General features: G+C 34.7%; 1 protein-coding gene across 29 annotated transcripts in view; it reads left to right on the top strand.

The window, feature by feature from the left end:
• The window catches only part of ptprub (protein tyrosine phosphatase receptor type Ub), a 442,833-nt gene that overhangs the window by 364,774 nt on the left and 62,807 nt on the right, over window positions 1-15,252 (top strand). For 16 of the 29 annotated variants that reach the window (XM_009292423.5, XM_009292427.5, XM_009292426.5 and 13 more), the window contains 2 exon segments: window positions 4,887-5,074; window positions 14,864-14,936. In XM_009292423.5, coding sequence (XP_009290698.2) covers window positions 4,887-5,074; window positions 14,864-14,936 — 261 coding nt within the window. 29 annotated transcript variants of the gene reach the window in all.

Below are 15,252 nucleotides of genomic sequence, written 5' to 3'. Positions count from 1 at the left end.
TTTCAAGACACTTATATAAAGCTTAAATCTAATTTTTAATGTAGTTCTAAAACATTGTAGTACTTATAGTAGTAATTACTGAAGTATTTTTTGAGCACAGCATCAGAATTAAAGTGATTGCATCTTAACATGTACTTCTCGAGGTATGGTCATGAGGAATCCTGCTTTAGAAATAACCCCAATCCCTCAGTCATCTTTCTATCAAGCAAATATTCTCTGTTAGCCTAATTGGTTGGCGACATCATCGACCGGAGTAAGAGGGGGCAATAAAGCACCAAAATGTTTGTTGTCGACCACTGTAAATCCTTTCAAATTTCATCCAAAATATCTTAATTTGTGTTCCGAAGATGAACAAAAGGTCTAAGTGGATTGGAATGATGCGATAGTAAGCAGTTAATAACAGTATATTCATGCAAATGTACTCACTATTTACTCACCCTCAGGTGGCTTTAAACCTTTGTGAGTTTATTTCTTCATTTAACACCAAAGCAGATATTTGGAAGAAAGCCGAAAAGTGTTTTCAAAAGTATTTATTCATTCATTTATTTATTTATTTTGTTTGTTTATTGCATTCACCTGAAGATAGAAACTTATAAAGGTATGAAACAAGTAAAGGGTGAGTAAATAATGACAGAATTTTTATTTTGGGTGAACTGTCCCTTTAAGATCCATAGAACTTTTTTATACAACAAAAGGTGCTTTACACTGAACATTTCTCCGGGGAGCTCACTGTGAAGTAGTTTTATTGTTCTTTCTGACATCTTTGCTTTTTAGAAGTGTAAGCTAATAGCTTTATTAAAAATGCTTTTTTGAGTTAATGCTGATTTGCTTGATGAGAACTGGGGTTGGTCTGAAGAGTTAAAATGTTGAAGGAATAATTCACTCAAAAAATGTCATTTCTGTCATCATTTACTCACCCTCATGTTGTTCCAAACACTTCTGAGTTACTTTCTTCTATGAAACATAAAAGGAGGATTTTTAAAGAATATCACTTGAAAGAAAAGTGAATGAGGACTGGGACTGTCAAGCTCTAAAATGACACCAGAAACCATAAAAGCGAGATAAAAAAATCTTCTGAAGCCATTTGATTTTTTTTTTTTTTTTTTTTTTTTTTGTTGTGAGATGTTGCATTTATACCATGTCAGAATTGTGGTAATTATGAGAGTCTGACTAGTAAAAGATGTTTGGATTATTGTAAAATTAGATCTTGTAAACTGCTGTACAACTTGACTACCAGAGATTAATTTAGGCTTTGGCCATTATGCTTCAAAAACACATAATACAAAATATGAGGATACTGTCATGTGTTGTCATAAAAATTACTATAATTATGACATGGTGTCAACGGAGCAAAATAGACCAACCTTTTCACTAAAAAAGGAGAAGAAATGAGAAAAGAAATTAGAAAATGATTATTTATTGAGATCTTTTTAGTTGACTTAGTTTACAAGACCAATCTGAATCATCAGGGATTCTGATTCAGCTCAATGATTCAGTTATTCAGTCACAGTGGTTAACATATTATCAGTAAATAACAAACTAAACTTTAGAACTAAAGTTTAAGCTTAAACTTCCTTGTAACAGCAACAACAAAAAATAACTTCAGATAGACATATTTTTTTCTGGGTAAGCGTTTTGGTGCCACGCGTTCTCTACCAAAAACATTTTATGGGTGAAATAATGTTATATATATATCAAAGAGTACTTTTATATGATAAAAAAATGTCTTGCTGACAAATGCTTTACATTTATAGTATATACACAATACCTCATAATGATCATGTGAAAAAAAAAAATAATTGTTGGAAATTTATTAAAAATAAAAAAGCTAAAAAATCTCATGTACACAAGTTTTCCCACCTTTGTCGTGAAGCTCTAAATTGAGCACAGGTACATTCTGTTTCCACTGATCAGTCTTGAGATGTTTCAGCAGCTTAATTGGAGTTTACCTGTGGTCAATTCAGTTGGTTGAACATGATTTGAAAAGACATACACCTGTCTATATAAGGTCTCAGTATTGACAGTGCATGTCAAAGCACAAACCAAGCATGAAGGCAATGGCATTGTCTGTAGACCTCAGAGACAGAATTGTCTCGAGGCACAAGGCTGGGGAAGGTTACAGAAGTATTTTTGCTGCTCTGAAAGTTCCAGTGAGCACAGTGGCCTCTATCATCCATAAATGGAAGACGTTTAAAACCACCTGGACTCTTCCTAGAGCTGGCCCGCAACCTAAGTCTAAGGGCCTTTGTCGGGGAGGTGATTAATAACCCGATGGTTACTCTGTTTGAGCTCCAGCGTTCTTCTTAAAAAAAGGAGAACCTTACAGAAGCAAAACCATCAGTGCTGCAATCCACCAATCAGGCCTGTATGGTAGGGTGGGCAGACGGAAGAGACTCCCCGCTTGGAATTTACCAAAAGGCACCTGAAAGACTCTCACATCATAAGAAACAAAATTCTTTGGTCTGATGAGACTAAAATTTAACTCTTTGGAGTGAATGCCAGGCATTACGTTTGGAGAAAACCAGGCACCGCTCATCACCAGGCTAATACCATCCAGCATGATGGTGGCAGCATCATGCTGTGTGGATGTTTTTCAGCAGCAGGAACTGGAACTCTAGTCAGGATAGAGGGAAAGATGAATGCAGCAATGTAAAGAGCCATCCTAAATGAAAACCTGCTTCTAAGTGCAGGTCCATCCATTTCATCCAGCTGGACAATGACCTAAAGCACACAGCCAAAATATAAATGCAGTGGCTTTACAAAAACTCTGTGAATGTCCTTGAGTGTCCCAGCCAGAGCCCTGACCTTATTCCTATTGAACATCTCAGGAGACATCTGGAAATGGTTGTACACCGTCGCTTCCCATCCAACCTGATAGAGCTTGAGAGGTACTGCAAAGATGAATGAGCATACATTTTCAAAGACAGGTGTGCCAAGCTTGTGGCATCATATAAAAACACTTAAGGCTGTAATTGCAGCCAAAGGTTCATCAACAAAGTATTAAGCAAAGGCTGTGAATACTTCTGTACATGGGATTATCCAGCGTTTTTTTTTTTTTTTTTTTTTTTTTTTTAAATTTGCAACAATTAAAAAAAATCACATATTCATTATAGGGTATTGTGTGCAGAATTTTGTGGAAATAAAGTATTTTAATTTATTTTGGAAGAAGATTGTAACCTTAAAAAACTGTGAAAAAAGTGAAGCGGTATGAATAATTCCTGGGTGCACTGCACTTAATGTATGTTAATAATACTTAATATGCCTGACATGATTGAGAAGTGTAAGAAAAGCTTTACTTACACTGAATATATTTTAGTAGTAACCTTCTGTAAATATTGTTTAAAATGTGTAATAATGCATGAAATGTGAAACAAATTGTAAATAAAAATATTTTTTAAATGTATTTATTATTTATTTATTTCGTCCTAAATAAATAGAATTAAACTAACCCAGACACCTTAAACATAAAATTTAAAGCAGTATTGAACAGTTCATTGAACGTTTTGTATTGAAAATGCATTGAAAACTAGCTTTCATAAAAGTGGATTCAGTAAGAAATTATTTAATTTAATTTAATTTAATTTAATTTTATTTTATTTTATTTTATTTTATTTTATTTTATTTTATTTTATTTTATTTTATATATATATTTTTTATTTAATTTAATTTAATTTTATTTTATTTTATTTTATTTTATTCATAACTAAACATTAGTCTGTTCTTTGCAAAAAAAAAAAAAGAAAAAAATAGACTTAACTTCATATGCTTTTTTAAAATTTATTTTGAAAGTAAAAGACACTGAAGAAAAAATAGCATTTTTTTTCAGATTAAATTGAAATTGTTCAAATCTTGCCAAAATTTCTATTTTTAGGGGAACTATTCCATAAAATGCATATTAGCCTTAATCCAGCACACTTGAATAAATTGTTGAAAGAAATTATTTGCAGCTAGAAAAAAATGTAAGAAGGCAGGAGAATAATAGAATCTTTTTTACTGTACAAAAACATTTCCCTCACACTCACAGGTGCTAAAAAACAACAGCATGACGTGCTAACAGTAAAAATAAAAAGTGCAAATGAGCGGCTGCAGATTTTCAGTCACGTACACAATTAAAGCCAAGCTCAGGGACTTACTAGGTCACCTCCTGTTAATTTGTCCTCATTTGTAGTCAGTGCGAAAGCTTCATCAAAGCCACAGTTCCTCCTTAATCGTTCAGTCTTTCACAGCTCTTAAATATTAAATGTAGCGCTGGCCACATTTTCGCATGAGTCTTACTATAACAGCTATTCTCGTCTGACATAAAAATATAAATCCTAATAGAAAGATAAATCCAGAAACCTGTGAGAAATTGAGTGGACGGATGGAATATTTGGAAGAAATTCTGAAAAATAAAAGATGAGAAAATGCTAATAATATGCGATTCAAAGGTATCTGACTCTGCAGGCACTGAATAGTTGATGTCTCAAAGACAGAGATCTCTTGATCAAGATGAAGTTTTAATGGCACATCTCAGAGCCGTCTTGCCAGATTCAAGGAGTCTACTGCATGGAATGCGCCGTCTGGGTTTCTCCTTTTCTATTTCCGTTGAGAAATGAATAGCAGACTGCTAATTTATTTGAATACACAGCCGTAGTCATGAATTCATAATTACTCCCTGATCTTATTTTTGAATACCAATTATAAACACTGAAGATGAAGTACTATAAAGAGGATGGTAATTCTCAGATTGACTTCATTATAAATGTTTTGTTATTTATTATGAAAATACATTTGGGTTATTGTGTGAAGCTTTGTTGTTTTATATGTATTTCATTTTGAAGGTGTTGGTTGTGTATGGTTATATGAAAGATGCATTTCGAAAGATGTAACATTCATTTCTGTTAAAGGCGATCCACGGAGCTCCATGAATGAGTCCAGCAGTCTGCTGGGGGGGTCACCTAGGCGTCAGTGTGGCCGTAAAGGATCTCCTTATCACACGGGTCAGCTTCACCCAGCTGTGCGTGTGGCTGATCTGTTACAGCACATCAACCAGATGAAAACAGCTGAAGGTTATGGATTTAAACAGGAGTATGAGGTAGGTTTTATTATTTATTATTTTTTATTTATATATTTATGTTGACTTGCAATATGTGAACCATACATTCACAAACTGTGTAATCATACCTTGAATCACACAGGCTTATTTTATTTTTCATTTTTTGGCTTGCAGTATTTGAACTGACCAGTTTGTTTTATTATTATTATTTTTTATTTAATGAAATTTTATAAATTATAATATAATAATATTTTATAATATATTATTATAATATAATAATTTTACTTTATTTTATTTTATTTTTTACTTAATTTTATTTAATATATATATATATATATATATATATATATATATATATATATATATATATATATATATATATATAGTTAAAGTCAGAATTATTAGCCCCCCTAAATTATAATATAATATAATATAATATAATATAATATAATATAATATAATATAATATAATATAATATAATATAATATAATATAATATAAATATAATTATATTATATATTTTTTTCAACACATTTCTAAACATAATAATTTTAATAACTTATTTCTAATAACTGATTTATTTTATCTTTACCATAATGACTGTAAATAATATTTTACTAGATATTTTTCAAGACACTTCTATACAGCTTAAAGTGACATTTAAAGGTCTAACTAGGTTAATTAATTTAACTAGGCAGGTTAGGGTAATTAGACAAGTGATTCTAAAACAGTGGTTTGTTCAGTAGATTATCGAGACAAAATATAGCTTAAAGAGGCTAATAATTTTGTCCCTAAAATGTTTCATAAAAAATTCAAAACTGCTTTTTTTCTAGCTGAAATAAAACAAATAGGACTTTTCTTATTTGAAAAAAATATTTTTTTATCAGACATACTGTGAAAATTTCCTTGCCCTGTTAAAGACCATTTGAAAAATATTTAAAAAAGAAGAAAAAAAATCGAAGAGGGCTAATAATTCTGACTTCAACTATATATATAATAATTATTTATTTATTTTATTTAATTTGTGTTTTTGATTTATAGATTTTTTTTTACCTGAATTAAATTTTGTTAAGTATATATTTTGATTTTATTATTTAATTAATCAGTTGTATTCATTTTTTTCCTTTAATTGAATTGAATTTTATTATTTTAGTTTATTACATAAATTTTTATTTTATTACTTTATTATATTTTAATTTATTTCATATATTTTTTATTTAATTTATTTTTCATTTTCATTTTTTTATTTTTATTTTTATTTTTATATTTTTATTTGATTTCATATTTATTTATTTTATTTGTTTTTAATTGAGTTAGTTTTTATTTTATTTTTTTATTTTATTTTATTTTATTTTATTTTATTTTATTTTATTTTATTTTATTTTATTTTATTTTATTTTATTTTATTTTATTTTATTTTATTTTATTTTATTTTATTTTATTTTAGACATGTAAAACCTGGTAAACCTAGGAAAGGATTTACAGTTTTGCTCAAGGATATCTTTTTTATTTGCTACTGCATGCTTTGTCAAATCCCCAAGTTATTTCTTCCTCTATAACTCTCAGCCTGGAAACCTGAAATATGTCTTAACTTCTTGGCTCATGTAAACCTGCTCTCTTCCTACCAAAAATTACATAACGCCAGCTAGACGGATAGGAACTGGTGATTTCTGCTAGCTATTGATTTATTTAGTTATTTATTTTATTTGGTGTACTATATAAATGTCACTGACAAGGGCTGACTGGTGTTTAAATACCCTTTAAAGCTGGTATTTAACAATTTTTACCAATCTTTACTGCATACTAAAAAATGACCAATTATATGCGCTTTTTACAAGTCTCTGATATCTATAGAGTGTGTATGTGAAATTTCAGCTCAAAATACAGCTGCTTCTTACTCAGGGCTGAGAGAGAGATCATCATTAATGGCCAGGGCTTTCCCACTCTGATGACACGTACAAAGGAAGAATGTCAATCCAAGTTTTTCTGCAGACTGTTTTTAGGAAGTGTGATTAAGAATCAGATTTAACTAATTATTTAGAGGCTAAATTCACACGCTTTGCCACACAATTGTGTTTAAACTATAAAAATAAAATATAAAATAAAAGTGATTTTTGCATATTAGGTCCCCTTTAAGCAAACAGAAAATCAAGAGAATGAGGTATTTATAAAATAAAAAGTAAAATTCCATTTACTGTATAAGCACTTTTACAGATGCCAGTAATTGAGATATTGACGTAACTATTCCTGTTGTTAAAAAGATGCTTACTGTAAATAGCGGTTTGCTGATTTAGAGTTTTATTTCAGAGGAAACCGCATCTACCCTATAGGCTTCTATTAGTCAGGCTTTAATAGCACCTCTTTGAAAACGGTTGAGCAAGAGGTTTCCGCCATAATAATATAAATCTTTCACAGCTGCCCTCACAGATTTTCTGGTTCATTCAAAGAAGTCAGAATATGCTTGAGCTTTAGTGTTGTTAGTAGTGCCACAGTGGAGAGGGACCGTCGGCGTGAACAGATCTCCAGCTTCCAGAACTCACAGTCTACAGGCCTTGTCAAAACAACTTCAGCACTGAATCCTCCACACGAAACACACCATTAATGCAGAGATGCATGTTTATGCTCGAGCACACACTCCAGACATCTTATCGCCTCTCAACAATATGACATCCTCACACTGCTGTCGTGCCCTGGTGAAGTAAAGCTGCTCATTCCAGCTTGAGATTGTCAGATGGTTTTTAAAACATGGCAGCTTGTTTGCTGCTCATCAACCAGCCAAACCAGCTTGACCTCAACCTAGTCTAGCATAGCCTGACATTTGACTCAACAGCATAAAGTCTGCGCCACGTTTCAGCTAGTTTTGACCAATAGCCAACTATTGTTACTGAAAGATTTCTGGGTAACACTTATTTTTACATTGTTCCTGTTATAAGTATGCCATCTACAGTACAGGAGCCATGGTGAAAAAAGATTTGAAAAAACCAATTCGGAGATTTTCAGAAAACATCATTATTCTCTCTTCAATCGTTTGAGTAGTGATGTAACTTGGTTAACTTTTTAGATTGCTATGTAAAAAGTAGGGATGATTCAAAATGTCTAGCCCCTGGAAATTATTATGAAAATATGAGAAGAAAAAAGGCTGTTTTGATGCTCTTACCAGCCACTGTGTGGAGTGACGCAGCTTTCACACCGGACATGAAAAGTATTGCATGAAATCTATAAATTTTTGACGGTTTGTATTGTGCAAGTGCAGTTTGTTGCTGCACCAGCCAAAGCACATTAGCAATAGCTTGTTTTTATGACACAAAGTTCAAAATAGCTTAATATAATGTGGATATTCCACTTATTTTCTTATATACTTATCTGAGTCCACATTTCTACAGTATGTACAGCAATATACTCGTTCCTTTTGCAAAATTAATCTGTCATACAAAATTGTATTATTTTATGATTTATTTGGTGGCTCAGTGGTTAGCACTGTTGCTTCATAGTAAGAAAGTGGCTGGTTCAAGTTCCACCTGAGCCAGGAGGTTTGCATATTCTCACCATGTCCATGTGGGTTTTCACCAGGGGCCTCATGTATCAATGCTGCGTACGCACTAAAACTTTGCGTACGCCAGGTTTCACGCTCAGAATCGCTCACGTTTGGATTTACTAACAATGAACTGAACGTGGGAATGTGCGCAGGTTCACGGCAGCTTTCTGGCAGGCGTACGCACATTTTTTGTGCGTGTCTGTTTTATTTCCATTGGCGACTCCTAGAGGCAGTTGTGTTAAATTCCTCTCTACAAAGTGTCTGAGCCTTGCAATGGCAGCTGAATGAGACGGGTTCAGCAGGTATATAAGGTTTCCATACCATACATTTGACCAGCTAAACATTAAAGCACAATTTGCAGCAGTAGCCTGTTTTCCCAATGTAATCTGAGCGATCTACTGCACGCACATTGCTATAAAGACACTATCTGAAGATGAATTTGCATGCGTGAATCAGAAACATTTCCATTCAATAAATGTGCAAATAAAATATGATGCACAAACTTATTGATGATTCCTACTAGTCTTTCTCGTGATAAATAGTGGGCAAAATCTGATATGTAGCGGGGAAAAAAAGAAGAAAGAGTTCATCAGACGCTGGATTCGAGCCGAGTATATGCTCGAACGTGTCAGTACATGATCTCATGCTTCTTATGAGGTGCGCCACTGAGACTGCTAAGGTTACTGCAACAGTTTACAGATATAAATCACACTATTTCTTTTTTAAATGCACTCAGTGCGATGTTCAGACCCAACTGTGTTAACCGTATCAGCTAAACTCTCCCACTCTATTTTTTTCTTTTGTTGTTAATTCCGGAGAACAAACTTGCAAATAACACCGCTTTTCTCCGGTCTACCCCCGAAAGCAGCACCTCCAATTCACATTCTGTTCAAAGTTTCTCTTTTTGCTTGATTTTGTCATTGCTTTTTCGTTGGGTTTTTTCATTAGCATAGTCATTAGCATATTCATACGGGGGAGGAGGCAGGGAGGGGTTTTGTGCTCGTGCATGTTGCGCTCAGTTTCACGTTCATTCGGATGTACAAAAGAATATGCGTGAGATTCGGCGTACGCAGTGTTTCATACATCTGAATTTTTTTCTGCGTACGCACATTTACAGCTTTGTGCGTACGCAATGTTTTAGTAAGATTTCCACGCAAGTCTTCGTACATGAGGCCCCAGGTGCACTGGTTTCCCCCACCGTCCAAAGACATGCGCTATAGGTGAAATGGGAACCCTTAACTAATCCTAGTTTTAATGAAAAAATAAAAGAAAAAACTGCCTATTTGGCATTTTAAATTCTATTGAACATAATTAGGATAATTTTCAATCAGACAATGCAAACTTTGTTCTTGCTGTCAATTGTGGGAAAAAAAAGGTCAATAAAAGTGTCATGATAAACGATGTGAGTTTAACTGCCGGCGCTGTGTGATGCGCGTGCACACAAAGGGGAGTCATATTTGTCCAGGGAATCAGATTTTGATATAACTTTCCTTCCCACCTCTTGCGGGTGGGCCTACGTGGTTTGCACTATGCTCTTGTCACTACTAACTGAAAGGAGAGATGCACACAGTTATGTTTTGTTGAATAAGTTGCATATAAAAGTTACCTTTTAAACCTAAGTGGCCTAAATTTACCTAAATTTAGTTTACCCACCTATGCCCTTTTTTTTACCGGCACAATCAAATTCAAAACTGCCCAGTTGAGCAGAACACCGCCCAAGTTATAAACAGAGGTTTGAGGTCAGAGTTAAAAAGGTCTTTGAGAATGTTATTCAAAAAAGGAAGAAAAAAAAGAAATGTAAGGGTGAGAAAATAAAACTTTTGCAGAATGAAACTGCAGAAAGAACCTCTCTCCAAAATAGTTGGATATTAACACAGGACCAAAATACATGAAAAAAAAATCTGCAAGTTTGAAAAAAATAAATAAAAGTTTTGCACCTAAAACAGCGGTCGGAACAAGCTGGGAACATTTTATGCAGACGAAAAGGTGTAAAATAAATTCTGTGGAAAAATAAAAAAAAAATGTGTTCATGCATGGAAACTGATATTCATTTGGAAAAATACCATCACAGATCTTGGACCAATCTTCAGAATTAAGCAGAACTCTTGAGTCCTGTTCCCATAGTGGTTCCAAAGAATCATTAAAGGAATAATCAATGTAAACTAATAATGCATAGAATTTAGAAATAAACTCTTTAAAAGAACTGACTGACAGCATGGTTCCAGTTCTGATACTTTTAAACAAAATTGGCTTTGCTTTATTGAGACTAAAATGCTGAGTTTGAAGATATTTTAAAAAGCATCCAGCAGTCCAGCATTCCGATGCTGCTAATCTGAGTGGGTAAACCTGGGTTCAAAGTCAAAGGGCAATGGATGGATATGATTCGGGGGATGTTCTTCCAGCTGCAACCCATCACTGGGAAGCACCTATACACACTCATTCACACACATACACTACGAACAATTTAGCTTACCCAATTCACCTACAATTCATGTGTTTGGACTGTGGCGGAAACAAACTAGAGCACCTGGAGGAAACCCACGCGAACACGAGGAGAACATGCAAACCCCACACAGAAATGCCAATTGACCCAGCCGAGGCTTAAACCAGCGACCTTCTTGCTTTTAGGCGACAGTGTTACCCACTGAGCCACCGCACCACCCTAAGAGAGTTTATATGATTTTTTTATATTATAATTGTGCACAGTTAATGAATTTGTGTGTGATTGAAAGAGTGTATGGGTGTTTTCCAGTGCTGGTTTGCAGCATGAAGGGCATCCACTGGCGGTTCATTCCGCTGTAGCGACCCCCAGGGCCATGCAAAACCCTTTCAAGGGGCATGTGCTCAAGGTAACGAGAGGGGGTTGACACCCCAAAGAGATTGATTACTAAAAGGGCTTTCAGGTTGAGCCCTACATGTGGTTGATCCCTAATAAATCAGGGACTAAGCCGAAGGATAGTGAGTGAGTGAATAAAAATTTATTATTACAAAGTAATTTTGTTTTTTGGCCAAGTGCTTCCAGAATATTCGGTTTTGGCCCAGAATTTAAAAGTTAGTGCAAAAGTTAGTGCAAAAATTAGTGACTCCCCCTTGGACTACAGAGAAGCAGTTATTGAGATGAAAGCAGAGGTCATAAAGCCCCTCAGCTTCACTGCACAACACTGCGTCTATTCCTCCCTCTATTTCTCCCCTTACTTCCTCCGTGGCTAATTTTGACTCTTCAGAATGCAGCTTGAGCATCTCCTCTCAGCGCCGCACTCGTGTGGACTGTTGACTCTCCTCTATCTGTTGTTGTCCAAAGAGCTACGAGACAAAACATCCCTCCACACAATCAGAGCTCTGCCACTGGCCTGCCTCTCCGGAGCTCAGCTTGTGGACTCATTAAACTCTCCCCCCCAATGTGAAACAGATTCAGCTCAAAAATCAATACACACTCTTGTGGATGTTGTGACACTGCGTGCGTGTGTGTGTTCGAGGTCAGTGTCTTTGTGCTTCATAAGCGGAAAAGAAGAAACAGAGAGTTTGAGAGAGCACACAAAATGTAACGGCCGGGTTTCATAAGCTTTATTTCCCCACGGAGCGCGAGTACAGTCCATTGATCAGCGCTTATTGACAGGATCTTTATTTTAGCTAGAGTGGAAAAGAGGGAGAAGGGTCTGTCCTACTAGCAAGGTGAAATATTGGGCCTTTTTATTGTGAGTCCACAAAACCGTGCTGTATTTGCTTAAAATACATTTGTCTTTTCATTCTTCCTTCATTCCATCCACCCATTCATCATATATTTTTATTTATTCTTTTCTTGCATTCATTAATGCACCCATTCATTTACCTTGCTTTCTTTACTCCGTACATACATCTATACATCCACCCATCCACTTTCTGTTCTACTTTCCATTCATTCTTCTTTATTCAATCTCTTCTTCCTTACTCAATCCATTCAACAATTACTTCTTTTTATTCTAATCTTCTAACTATCCTTCTATTCGTATTTCAACCCTGTCCATCCATCCTTTTATCCATGCATCCCTATCTACTTACTGTGCTTCTTTCCTTCCTTCCTTCCTTCATTCCTTCCATCCATCCATCATCCATATCAACTTACTGTTCTTTTTTCTATCCATCCATCCACTCATCCATCTATCCATCCATCTATCCATCCATCCATCCATCCATCCATCCATCCATCCATCCATCCATCAATCTCTGTCTATTTACTGTCCTTCTTTCCTTCCATTCTTCCTTCAGTTCTTCCTCATTACATCTTTTCTTCTTTAGTTCATCCAGCAATTACTTCTTTTGTTATTCTATTCTTCTAACTATATTTCTATTTATAATTTAACCCTGTCCACCCATCCATTCATCCATGCATCCCTCTACGTACTGTCCTTCCTTCCTTCCTTCCTTCCTTCCTTCCTTCCTTCCTTTCTTCATTTCTTCCCTCCTCCCTTCCTTCCTTCCATCCATCCATCCAGCCATCTTCCAAATCTACGTACTATCCTTTTTTCTATCCATCTATCTATCTATCTATCTATCTATCTATCTATCTATCTATCTATCTATCTATCTATCTATCTATCTATCTATCTATCTATCTATCTATCTATCTATCTATCTATCTATCCATCCATCCATCCATCCATCCATCCATCCATCCATCCATCCATCCATCCATCCATCCATCCATCCATCCATCCATCCATCCATCCATCCATCCATCCATCCATGTCTACGTACTGTCCTTCTTTTCTTCCATCCATTAATGTCTGCTTGCTGTCCTTCTTTCCTTCCCTTCATCCATCCATCCATCCATCCATCCATCAGTCAATCCATCCAACAACTGTTTATCTATCTATCCATCCATCTATCCATTTATCCATCCATCCATTCCTCCATCCATCCATGTATGTCTACTTTCTGTCCTTTATTCCTTTCATCCATCCATCCATCCATCCATCCATCCATCCATCCATCTATCAATGTCTACTAACTGTCCTTCTTTCCTTCTATCATTTTTTCTGCCTTCTTCCATCTCCTCTTCCTTTCTCATTCAATTCATCAATTACCTCTTTTTCATTCTATTCTTTCAGCTATCCTTCTCTTTATACTGTCCATCTATCCATACATCCATCATCCATCCATGTCTACTTACTCTCCCTCTTTTATTTCCACCCATCCTTGCATACTTACTGTCCTTCTTTTCGTCCCTCCATCCATCCATCCATCCATCCATTCATCCATCAGTCCATCCATCAATGTCTACTAACTGTCCTTCTTTCCTTCCGTTCTTCCTTCCTTATCTTATATTTTCTTCTTTACTTATTCCTTTCATCAATTACTTTTTTTAATACATTCGTCAAACTATCCTTTTATCCATATTTCAAACCTGTCCATCCATACATCCATTCATCAATCCATCCATCTATGTCCACTTACTGTCCTTTTTTCTATTCATCCATCCATCCATCCATCCATCCATACATCCATCCATCCATCCATCAGTCAATGTCTACTCTCTCCCTCTTTCCTTCCATTCTTCCTTCTTTCCTTACCCATCTCTTCTTTCTTACCCAATCCATCAATTCCTTTTTTAAACTCTCTTCTTCCAACTATCATTCTATTCATACATCAACCCTGTCCATTTTTCCATCCATCCATCCATCCATCCATCCATCCATCCATCCATCCATCCATCCATCCATTCATGTGTTTTTTCTCCCATTCATATATAACAAAAAGGTTTTATTTTTATAAAGTAATTAATATTAGGCTGTTTTTTTTTCCTGAACATAAATGTATCTATCCTTATTCCTTTCATGGTTCATTATTTTTATTAATGCTTCCTTACACCATTATTTTTCTTTTCTACCAGATGCTGATCATGGGGTGGTCAGCATTTTGTTTTTCATTTCCTGTACTCCACTGTGTAATTTAGCATTTTGTTTTTCTTCAGTAAATAATTCAGTTGCAAGCATTAAATGAAGAGTAAATGTTCTTCAGTATATTTTATTTTATGTTAAAAACAAGCATGAGATTATGTTTATCTTCCTTAAAATTGGAATTTAATTTGATATTTGATTAAACCTAAGGTAATATCACAAACATCTATGTTAGGGGTTGCAAAACAATGCAAAGTGCTCTGAATGACTGTTTTCCCCCCAAAATGTTTTAATAAATTTAGTTTTCATCAAGGTTTAAGGATACTGTGATGATCTCTCAGAACTTACACAAATTATTTATTTTTCTCTCTCTCTCTCTCTTTCTCTATTTCTTTTTATTTAATCACATATTTGCAGAGCTTCTTTGATGGCTGGGATATCAATAAGAAGAAGGATAAAACTAAGGGAAGGCATGATACCCTAATGGGTTGTGAGTCACTTTTTTCAGTCTTTGCATGAATATAAAAATGTCACGATTTGAGAGTAATGCCTTAAATAATTCTCCGTTTTACGGATACTAAACCTCAGAATGGCTGGTGATATTAAGGTTTGATGTTCCTAAAATGGGAAACAGGGAAATTGACTAGGAATAATAATAATAAAAAAAACACCAGTTGATAGCTTTTCATTTCGTTTGCACATACTGTCTGCACTGTTATAGCACTAAAGACATTTTTAGTAAATAAGGTAACAGCTTTACCAAGTAACAAAATTAGTGTGGAAAGTAAGACATTTGCTATTATAAA

This window comes from Danio rerio, chromosome 16 (assembly GCF_049306965.1).
Source record: "Danio rerio strain Tuebingen ecotype United States chromosome 16, GRCz12tu, whole genome shotgun sequence".
In the NCBI taxonomy this organism is placed as follows: domain Eukaryota; kingdom Metazoa; phylum Chordata; class Actinopteri; order Cypriniformes; family Danionidae; genus Danio; species Danio rerio.
The sequence above is the reverse complement of the archived record's forward strand: the minus strand, read 5'-3'. Positions and strand labels throughout refer to the sequence as shown.